Source organism: Petromyzon marinus, unplaced genomic scaffold, assembly GCF_048934315.1.
Source record: "Petromyzon marinus isolate PM22_M1 ecotype Great Lakes invasive population unplaced genomic scaffold, UKy_Petmar_22M1.pri1.0 PM_Scaffold_157, whole genome shotgun sequence".
Classification (NCBI taxonomy): domain Eukaryota; kingdom Metazoa; phylum Chordata; class Hyperoartia; order Petromyzontiformes; family Petromyzontidae; genus Petromyzon; species Petromyzon marinus.
Window position 1 is genome coordinate 50,001 of NW_027423121.1, and position 13,302 is coordinate 63,302.

The following is a 13,302-nucleotide window of genomic DNA, read 5'->3' on the forward strand; positions in this document are numbered from 1 at the left end:
TGGTGACTTTACCGAAAGAACCAATAATAATAATTTAATTGTTTTATATTTTTATTATTTTATTGTTTCCCTTCTACGTGGTGGTGACTTTACCCAAAGAACCAAGAATAATAATTTTATTGTTTTATATTTTTATTATTTTATTGTTTCCCCCTTCTAACGTAGTGGTGACTTTACCCAAAGAACCAAGAATAATAATTTTATTGTTTTATATTTTTATTATTTTGTTGTTTCTCTTCAACGTGGTGGTGACTTTACCGAAAAAACTAAGAATACGAATTACTGCAGTCACGAAAGCTTTAAATCAAAATTTAAGGCCACTTGTGGTGGTGTTGTGGCCGTGACGTCGTGAGAATTTTATCGTTTCATTTTATTATTTTATTCTGATTCTACGTGGTGGTGACTTTACCGAAAGAACCAAAGAAGACCTAGGAATATGTTTTAACCCCTTTTAACCGGCACACAAAAAAACTGACACCTTTGTTCAAGGCGTCGTGTCTGCAATAACCACAACACAAGCAGTCAAAAACGCAAACACAAAGAGACAACTCTGATAATTTTGATTTAAAGCTTTCGTGACTGCAGTAAAATTCATATTCTTAGTTTTTTCGGTAAAGTCACCACGTTGAAGAGAAACAACAAAATATATATAAAACAATAAAAAATTCTCACGACGTTTCGACCATAACTCAAACGGTCATCATCAGGTGTGTCGGTTTGCATAAATTTATTTTTAAACGGCACATTTATTTATTTATAAAAAACCGTTGGCGTCACGCGCAGCGATTTGGCAGTTTGCCCAGGACTAGTCCATCTATTTTTTTTTTTGAAAAGAGGAGGGGGGAGACGAAATTTTTTATAATGTATGCTGTCTGAAAGCCACTGTAAGCGTGAACAATCAATTAAGAACTGAAATGTGCCGTTTTTAAAAATAAATGTATGCAAACCGACACACCTGATGATGACCGTTTGAGTTATGGTCGAAACGTCGTGAGAATGTTTTATTGTTTTATACATATTTTGTTATTTTGTTGTTTCTCTTCAACGTGACTTTACCGAAAAAACTAAGAATATGAACTCTGATAATAATAATAATAATATTGGCACTGTCCTTGAATTTGATTGGTCCACACCAGAGACGGCTTTTCTTAGAGCCCCTTTAGTCTCCGTTGGTGTTGGACCAGAAGACGCCAAAAGGCGTACAACTTTAAAAACAGCGCACTATCAGAGTTATTGAGGGCTCGGGGTGAGGATTTACATTATGAGACCTCCTTTGCCAGTAACAAGATATATAGAAATAGGTTTTACCCCTTTTAACTGGCACACAAAAACTCAACTTTTGGCCTCTTCTGGTCCAACACCAGTGGAGAGACTAAGGGGCTCTAAGAAAAGCCGTCTCTCTGGTGTGGACCAATCAAATTCAAGGACAGTGCCAATATTATTATTATCAGAGTTGTCTTTTATTATTATCAATATTATTAATATTATTATCAGAGTTGCGTGAGAGTTGCGTGAGAGTTGCGTGAGAGTTGCGTGAGAGTTGCGTGAGAGTTGCGTGAGACAGGCAACCTGCGTTTCTTGGGACAATCCTTCATGAAGTGGCCGATCTTGCCACAGATTCGGCAGCAGCGGTCGTTGGGAGCAACCTCACCGTCAGTGAGCAACTCGACAGAGAACAGATACTCCTAGACACACACAGACACACAGAGACACAGTGACACAGTGAGACACACACAGAGACACGGAGACACACACACAGAGACACACACAGAGACACACACAGAGACACACACAGAGAACAGATACTCCTAGACACACACAGAGACACACAGAGACACAGAGACACAGTGAGACACACACAGAGACACACACAGAGACACACACAGAGACACACACAGAGACACACAGAGACACACACAGAGACACACAGAGACACAGAGACACAGTGAGACACACACAGACACACACAGAGACACACACAGAGACACACACAGAGACACACAGAGACACACACAGAGACACACAGAGACACAGAGACACAGTGAGACACACACAGAGACACACAGTGACACACACAGAGAACAGATACTCCTAGACACACACAGAGACACACAGAGACACAGAGACACAGTGAGACACACACAGAGACACACAGTGACACACACAGAGAACAGATACTCCTAGACACACACAGAGACACACAGAGACACAGAGACACAGTGAGACACACACAGAGACACACAGTGACACACACAGAGAACAGATACTCCTAGACACACACAGAGACACACAGAGACACACAGTGAGACACACACAGAGACACACACAGAGACACACACAGAGACACACAGAGACACAGAGACACAGTGAGACACACACAGAGACACACAGTGACACACACAGAGAACAGATACTCCTAGACACACACAGAGACACAGACACACAGTGAGACACACACAGTGAGACACACACAGAGACACACACAGAGACACACAGAGACACAGAGACACAGTGAGACACACACAGAGACACACACAGAGAACAGATACTCCTAGACACACACAGAGACACACAGAGACACACAGTGAGACACACACAGAGACACACACAGAGACACACACAGAGACACACAGAGACACAGAGACACAGTGAGACACACACAGAGACACACAGTGACACAGTGAGACACACACAGAGACACACACAGAGACACACACACAGAGACACACACAGAGACACACACAGAGAACAGATACTCCTAGACACACACAGAGACACAGAGACACACACAGAGACACGGAGACACACACAGAGACACACACAGTGAGACACACACAGTGAGACACACACACAGAGACACACACAGAGACACACACAGAGACACACACAGAGACACACACAGAGACACACACAGAGACACACACAGAGACACACACAGAGACTCACAGAGACACACAGAGACACACACAGAGACACACACAGAGAACAGATACTCCTAGACACACACAGAGACACAGACACACAGTGAGACACACACAGAGACACACACAGAGACACACACAGAGACACACAGAGACACACAGTGAGACACACACATAGACACACACAGAGACACACAGAGACACACAGTGAGACACACACATAGACACACACAGAGACACACACAGAGACACACAGAGACACAGTGAGACACACACAGAGACACACAGTGACAAACACAGAGAACAGATACTCCTAGACACACACACAGACACAGAGACACACACAGTGAGACACACACAGAGACACACACACAGAGACACACACAGAGACACACACAGAGACACACAGAGACACACACAGAGACACACAGAGACACACACAGAGACACACAGAGACACACACAGAGACACACACAGAGAACAGATACTCCTAGACACACACAGAGACACAGACACACAGTGAGACACACACAGTGAGACACACACAGAGACACACACAGAGACACACAGAGACACAGAGACACAGTGAGACACACACAGAGACACACACAGAGAACAGATACTCCTAGACACACACAGAGACACACACAGACACACAGTGAGACACACACAGAGACACACACAGAGACACACACAGAGACACACAGAGACACACAGAGACACAGTGAGACACACACAGAGACACACAGTGAGACACACACAGAGACACAGAGACACACACAGAGACACAGAGACACACACAGAGACACAGAGACACACACAGAGACACACACAGTGAGACACAGTGACACACACAGAGACACTGAGACACACACAGTGAGACACACAGAGACACACACAGAGACACAGAGACACAGTGAGACACACACAGAGACACAGTGACACACACAGAGACACAGAGACACACACACAGACACACACAGAGACACAGAGACACACAGTGACACACACAGACACACACAGAGACACAGAGACACACACAGACACACACACACACAGAGACACACAGTGACACAGAGACACACACAGACACACACAGAGACACACAGAGACACAGCGAGACACAGAGAGACACACAGAGAGACACACAGAGACACACAGTGACACACACACAGACACACACAGAGACACACAGTGACACAGAGACACACACAGAGACACAGCGAGACACAGAGAGACACACAGAGACATACAGTGACACACACACAGAGACACACACACAGAGACACACAGTGATCACAGAGACACGCACAGTGACACAGTGACACACGCAGACACAGAGACACACACAGAGACACACAGAGAGACACACACACACAGAGACACACAGTGACACACATTGACACACAGTGACACACAGAGACACAGAGACACAGAGACACACACACAGACAGAGAGACAGACACAGAGACACACACAGAGAGACACACAGACAGAGACACACAGTGACACAGAGACACAGACACAGAGACACACAGACAGAGACACACAGAGAGAGACACAGAGAAAGACACACACACACACAGACACACACACAGAGACACACAGTGACACACATTGACACACAGTGACACACAGAGACACAGAGACACAGACACAGAGACACACACACAGACAGAGAGACAGACACAGAGACACACACAGAGAGACACACAGACAGATACACACAGTGACACAGAGACACAGACACACACAGACAGAGACACACAGAGAGAGACACACAGAGAGAGACACAGAGAAAGACAAACACACAGAGACACAGAGAGAGGCACACACAGACAGAGACAGACACAGAGACACACAGAGAGAGTATATGTGTGTGTGTGTCACTGTGTGTGTGTGTAACTGTGTGTGTGTGTGTAACTGTGTGTGTGTGTCACTGTGTGTGTGTGGGGAGCGGTGGTGTAGTGGTTAGCGCTACGCTGCGCTATGAACCTGGCGACCCGGGTTCGATTCCCGCTCACGGCCAACACCAGTGACGATTATCTGAACCGGTCCCGGGCCTCCCCTAGGTCGACTCAGCCTCAAATGAGTACCTGGTGCGGTGTGTAAACATTGCCACTAGGGAGACAAAGGCGGTCGGGCGTGGTGTTGGCCACCCACCCCCTCGTGTACCGTTCCGGCCTTCATAGGTGCTCGCTAACAGCACTTGCCCCTACAGTCTGTTAAGGCTATATGGGGGATCTTTGTCTTTGTCTTTGTGTGTCACTGTGTGTGTGTGTCACTGTGTGTGTCACTGTGTGTGTGTGTGTCACTGTGTGTGTCACTGTGTGTGTGTGTGTGTCACTGTGTGTGTCACTGTGTGTGTGTGTGTCACTGTGTGTGTCACTGTGTGTGTCACTGTGTGTGTGTCACTGTGTGTGTGTCACTGTGTGTGTGTCACTGTGTGTGTGTCACTGTGTGTGTGTCACTGTGTGTGTGTCACTGTGTGTGTCACTGTGTGTGTCACTGTGTGTGTCACTGTGTGTAGTGTATAACTGTGTGTGTCACTGTGTGTGTGTGTCACTGTGTGTGTCACTGTGTGTGTCACTGTGTGTGTGTGCCACTGTGTGTGTCACTGTGTGTGTCACTGTGTGTGTCACTGTGTGTGTCACTGTGTGTAGTGTATAACTGTGTGTGTCACTGTGTGTGTGTGTGTTACTGTGTGTGTCACTGTGTGTGTCACTGTGTCACTGTGTGTGTCAGTGTGTTACTGTGTCACTGTGTGTGTGTGTCACTGTGTTACTGTGTCACTGTGTGTGTGTCACTGTGTGTGTGTGTCACTGTGTGTGTGTCACTGTGTGTGTCACTGTGTGTGTGTCACTGTGTGTGTCACTGTGTGTGTGTGTCACTGTGTGTGTGTCACTGTGTGTGTCACTGTGTGTGTGTGTCACTGTGTGTGTGTCACTGTGTGTGTCACTGTGTGTGTGTCACTGTGTGTGTGTGTCACTGTGTGTGTGTGTCACTGTGTGTGTGTGTCACTGTGTGTGTGTGTCACTGTGTGTGTGTGTCACTGTGTGTGTGTGTGTCACTGTGTGTGTCACTGTGTGTGTGTCACTGTGTGTGTGTATCACTGTGTGTGTGTGTGTCACTGTGTGTGTCACTGTGTGTGTGTCACTGTGTGTGTGTCACTGTGTGTGTCACTGTGTGTGTCACTGTGTGTGTGTCACTGTGTGTGTCACTGTGTGAGTGTCACTGTGTGTGTGTCACTGTGTGTGTCACTGTATGTGTCACTGTGTGTGTGTGTCACTGTGTGTGTGTGTCACTGTGTGTGTGTGTCACTGTGTGTGTGTGTCACTGTGTGTGTGTGTCACTGTGTGTGTGTGTGTCACTGTGTGTGTCACTGTGTGTGTGTCACTGTGTGTGTGTATCACTGTGTGTGTGTGTGTCACTGTGTGTGTCACTGTGTGTGTGTCACTGTGTGTGTGTCACTGTGTGTGTGTGTCACTGTGTGTGTCACTGTGTGTCACTGTGTGTGTGTCACTGTGTGTGTGTGTGTCACTGTGTGTGTCACTGTGTGTGTGTGTCACTGTGTGTGTCACTGTGTGTGTGTGTCACTGTGTGTGTCACTGTGTGTGTGTGTCACTGTGTGTGTCACTGTGTGAGTGTCTCACCATGAACGAGCGGTAGGGATGAGGAGGTGTGGATATAGGAGTACCAAACAGGCGGCGACCATTCACCAGCGCCTTGCGGATATAATTAGTCACTGTAACACACACACAGTGACACACACAGTGACACACACACACTGTAACACACACACAGTGACACACACAGTGACACACACACACTGTAACACACAGTGACACACACAGTGACACACACACAGTGACACACACAGTGACACACACAGTGACACACACACAGTGACACACACAGTGACACACACAGTGACACACACACAGTGACACACACAGTGACACACACAGTGACACACACACACAGTGACACACACAGTGACACACACACAGTGACACACACAGTGACACACACAGTGACACACACAGTGACACACACACAGTGACACACACACAGTGACACACACAGTGACACACACACAGTGACACACACACAGTGACACACACACAGTGACACACACACAGTGACACACACACAGTGACACACACACAGTGACACACACAGTGACACACACAGTGACACACACAGTGACACACACACACAGTGACACACACACACAGTGACACACACACACAGTGACACACACACAGTGACACACACAGTGACACACACACAGTGACACACACTGTAACACACACACAGTGACACACACAGTGACACACACACAGTGACACACACACATAGTGACACACACAGTGACACACACACAGTGACACACACACAGTGACACACACACACAGTGACACACACACACAGTGACACACTCACACAGTGACACACAGTGACACACACAGTGACACACACAGTGACACACACAGTGACACACACACACAGTGACACACACACACAGTGACACACACACAGTGACACACACAGTGACACACACACAGTGACACACACACAGTGACACACACACAGTGACACACACAGTGACACACACAGTGACACACACAGTGACACACACACACAGTGACACACACAGTGACACACACACAGTGACACACACAGTGACACACACAGTGACACACACAGTGACACACACACAGTGACACACACACAGTGACACACACACAGTGACACACACAGTGACACACACACAGTGACACACACACAGTGACACACACACAGTGACACACACAGTGACACACACAGTGACACACACAGTGACACACACACACAGTGACACACACACACAGTGACACACACACACACAGTGACACACACACAGTGACACACACACAGTGACACACACTGTAACACACACACAGTGACACACACACAGTGACACACACACAGACACACACACAGTGACACACACACAGTGACACACACACACAGTGACACACACACAGTGACACACACACAGTGACACACACACAGTGACACACTCACACAGTGACACACAGTGACACACACAGTGACACACACAGTGACACACACAGTGACACACACACACAGTGACACACACACACAGTGACACACACACACAGTGACACACAGTGACACACACAGTGACACACACAGTGACACACACACAGTGACACACACACAGTGACACACACACAGTGACACACACAGTGACACACACACACACACAGTGACACACACAGTGACACACACACACACAGTGACACACACACAGTGACACACACAGTGACACACACACAGTGACACACACACAGTGACACACACTGTAACACACACACAGTGACACACACAGTGACACACACACAGTGACACACACACAGACACACACACAGTGGCACACACAGTGACACACACACACAGTGACACACACACACAGTGACACACTCACACAGTGACACACAGTGACACACACAGTGACACACACAGTGACACACACAGTGACACACACACACAGTGACACACACACACAGTGACACACAGTGACACACACAGTGACACACACAGTGACACACACACAGTGACACACACACAGTGACACACACACAGTGACACACACACAGTGACACACACAGTGACACACACACACACACAGTGACACACACAGTGACACACACACACACAGTGACACACACAGTGACACACACACAGTGACACACACACAGTGACACACACAGTGACACACACACACACAGTGACACACACAGTGACACACATACAGTGACACACACAGTGACACACACACAGTGACACACACAGTGACACACACACAGTGACACACACAGTGACACACACACAGTGACACACACACAGTGACACACACACACAGTGACACACACAGTAACACACACACAGTGACACACACACACAGTGACACACACAGTGACACACACAGTGACACACACACACAGTGACACACACACACAGTGACACACACAGTGACACACACAGTGACACACACACAGTGACACACACAGTGACACACACAGTGACACACACAGTGACACACACACAGTGTAACACACAGTGACACACACACAGTGACACACACACAGTGACACACACAGTGTAACACACACACAGTGTAACACACAGTGACACACACAGTGTCACACACAGTGACACACACACAGTGACACACACAGTGACACACACAGTGACACACACAGACACACACACAGTGTAACACACACACAGTGTAACACACAGTGACACACACAGTGTCACACACAGTGACACACACAGTGACACACACACAGTGACACACACAATGACACACAGTTACACACAGTGACACACACAGTGACACACACACAGTGACACACACACACACAGTGACACACACACAGTGACACACACACAGTGACACACACAGTGACACACACAGTGACACACACACAGTGTCACACACAGTGACACACACAAACAGTGTCACACACAGTGTAACACACACAGACACACACACACACAGTGTAACACACAGTGACACACACACAGTGACACACACAGTGACACACACAGTGACACACACAGTGTCACACACACAGTGACACACACAGTGTAACACACACAGTGACACACACAGTAACACACACACAGTGTCACACACACAGTGTAACACACACACAGTGTAACACACAGTGACACACACAGTGACACACACAGTGACACAGTGACACACACAGTGACACACACAGGGACACACACACAGTGACACACACACACACAGTGTCACACACACAATGACACACACACACAGGGACACACACACAGTGACACACACACACAGTGTCACACACACAATGACACACACACACAGTGACACACACACAGTGACACACACACAGTGACACAACAACAACAACAACAACAACCGCCATTCGCCACTAAGTGGCGGTGACGTCACCACAACGCTTGTGCCAGGCTATGTGCACCCTGAGGCCACGTGAAGTGTCGAACGCCCGCTGGCAGGAGGTCACGGGGCAGACCCAGGTGCCACGGGTCGACTGACTGAGATGACTGGCTGATGCACCACCTGTGCCCCCTACTGTGCCAACCTGCTGTGCTTTAGCCACCCGGCGCTCCGCTCGCTGTTGTGAGCGTCGCTCCTCCGCCCTCCGTTGTTGTTGGAGGGCGACTGCCTCCAACTGCCCAGTAGCATCCTTCACGAGCCTCCTCCACAGAGGCCGATCTTGACACCGCTGGTACCAGTCATCGGCAAGTCCACTCAGCTCCACGTCCTCCTGTACCACATCACTCCATCTCTTCTCTAGCCCGTGCCGCGCCCGCTTAGCCCCCTCAATCCGGCCAAACAAAAGCTGTTTCGGCATGCGGTGGCTGGGCATGCGGGCTACATGACCCAGCCATCGCAGCCTTGCCTGCCGGAGGAGCTCACCGATGGGACCCTGCCCAGATCTTTCAAGGATTTGTGAGCTCCTCACACAATCCAGTCTGGTTAAACCCAGGATGGATCGTAGGCAGGCCAGCCTAAATGTTTCTAACCGGCGAAGATGTTCCATTAGGGGGGTCCACGTTTCGCAAGCATAGAGAAGGGAGGGAATGACCGTGGCCGAGAAGACCTGAAGCTTAGTGCGGAGCGGCAGACCAGGTAGCTTCCACACAGCGTTACGCAACCGATGAAAAGATATTGCCGCTCGACTGATTCGGAGTGAGACCTCTGCTGTCATACTGGAGCGAGTCATAAGCACACTGCCCAGGTATGGGAAACTCTCCACTCTCTCCACAACTGCCCCATCACCGATTGGGAGTTGTGGTGGTGGAGTGTCCGATGGTACAAAATACCCAGGCAGGTGCTTAGTTTTGGTGGGGCTGATGGTAAGGCCCCACCTCTTAGTGGCATGCTCCAGTCTCAGCAGCAGCGTCTCCAACTCCTCCTCTGACTGAGCAGCTATTACCAAGTCATCAGCATACATAACGTGGTTGAGCAATAGGGAGCCATCCCTTGACCGCACCCGGGCATCGATTAGCCTCCCATTATATCTGTACCATATGGAGATTCCCCCGGTACAGCTATTGAAGGCTTCACGAACTACGTGGTCAAAATAGATGTTAAATAATGTGGGAGCCAAAGGACATCCCTGTCGCACCCCAAGGTGTACAGGGAATGGCTCTGACTCCCGGCCACGTTGTTTTACCCGGGCCCGCTCACCATCATGAAGGTCCTTAATGATCGTGAGCAGAGGGTCAGGTACTCCAAATGCACGAAGAACGACCCAGAGCCCAGGCCTACTGATGGTATCATAGGCCTTGACCAGGTCAATAAAGCAGAGATGTAGGTCTTGTTGGAATTCCCTACACCTCTGCTGTAGCAGACGGACAGAAAATATGGCATCTGTGCAGGACCGCCCTTTCCTGAAACCGCATTGGGGCTCCGCAAGCCTCTCCTCAGCGTGCCTGGCAAGGCGATGCTGAATAATCCTTGCCAGGACCTTTCCCGGCACACTGAGGAGTGAGATGCCCCTGTAGTTGTTACAGTCTGTGCGGTCCCCCTTCTTAAAAAGGGGGACCACCAGGGCATCCTTCCAATCCTGCGGAACCCGTCCAGTGGTCCAGACTGTTGTTATGATGTCATATAGGGCAGTCTGTGCACAAACGCCACCCTCCCTCAGCATTTCGCTTGGGAGATCATCTCTGCCCGCTGCCTTTCCTGGTCTCAGACTCCGGATCGCCTTCAATACTTCCTCAGCAGATGGCACCTCAGCCAGCCACTCACAGGGGGTGACTTCATCCAATATTTGAGGCACCGCAGCCTCAGCAGGGTCATCCTCACTTTGTGCCGCGATGTTTTCCTGGCTGAGGGATTTTCCCTCCCCCAGGACCTCACAGAAATGCTCAGCAAATCTGCGAACCTGTTCCTGGGGGTCGGAAATTGGATCACCGTTTTTTCCCCTAATGATGGTAATAGGTGTGGCGCTGCAGGTTACTTTTTTGATGGAGTTAAATAGAGATTTGTGATCACGGGCCACTGAGGCAGACTCCATCTCCTCAGCAACCCGCGACCACCACCCATCCTTGCAGCGCCTCACGGCTCTCCGAACCTCCGAGCGAAGGCTGCGGTAAGCCTCCTCATTCTCTGACGTGGGATTCTGTAGCCGATGACAGTGGGCCTGTCGCTTTTTCTCAACCATCCTGAACAACTCCTCTGTCATCCAGGGTGTCTGGGGAGGTCTGGACCGCGTACCCAAAGCAGCCATTGCAGCTGCATGAGTCACAGTCCTAAACCTCACCCATTTACCCTCGACATCAGGAGGAGTCGGGGACGATGCCAATCCCAGCCGCAAGCGATGATGAAATTCTCGCTTGCAACTTTCATCAGATAACTGAGACCAGGCCACTTTAGGTTGGAATGGGGTCCTGGGTGTACACCCACCACCGGAGTGGAAGAATGGCAGGCGCATCTTACAGATGACTAGTCGATGGTCAGAGGTCACTGTGTGTGTGTCACTGTGTGTGTGTCACTGTGTGTGACACACACACAGTGACACACACACAGTGACACACACACAGTGACACACACACACAGTGACACACACACACAGTGACACACACACAGTGACACACACAGTGACACACACACAGTGACACACACACAGTGACACACACTGTAACACACACACAGTGACACACACAGTGACACACACACAGTGACACACACACAGACATACACACAGTGACACACACACAGTGACACACACACACAGTGACACACACACACAGTGACACACTCACACAGTGACACACAGTGACACACACAGTGACACACACAGTGACACACACACACAGTGACACACACACACAGTGACACACACACACAGTGACACACAGTGACACACACACAGTGACACACACACAGTGACACACACACAGTGACACACACACACACACAGTGACACACACAGTGACACACACAGTGACACACACACACAGTGACACACACACACAGTGACACACACAGTGACACACACACAGTGACACACACACAGTGACACACACACAGTGACACACACAGTGACACACACAGTGACACACAGTGACACACACACAGTGACACACACAGTGACACACACACAGTGACACACACACACACAGTGACACACGCAGTGACACACACACAGTGACACACACACAGTGACACACACACACAGTGACACACACAGTAACACACACACACAGTGACACACACAGTTATACACTACACACAGTGTCACACACAGTGACACACACAGTGACACACACACAGTGACACACACAGTGACAC

The 13,302-nt window shown here is 49.2% G+C and overlaps 1 protein-coding gene across 1 annotated transcript in view; it reads right to left on the reverse strand.

Moving 5' to 3' along the window:
• The window catches only part of LOC116937900 (uncharacterized), a 155,505-nt gene that overhangs the window by 17,135 nt on the left and 125,068 nt on the right, over positions 1-13,302 (reverse strand). The window contains exons 27-28 of the mRNA XM_076063580.1: positions 6,575-6,666; positions 1,570-1,682 (exon numbers count right to left, since the gene is read on the reverse strand). Of these exons, the coding sequence (XP_075919695.1) occupies positions 1,570-1,682; positions 6,575-6,666 (205 nt within the window). The remainder of the gene's footprint in view (positions 1-1,569; positions 1,683-6,574; positions 6,667-13,302) is intronic.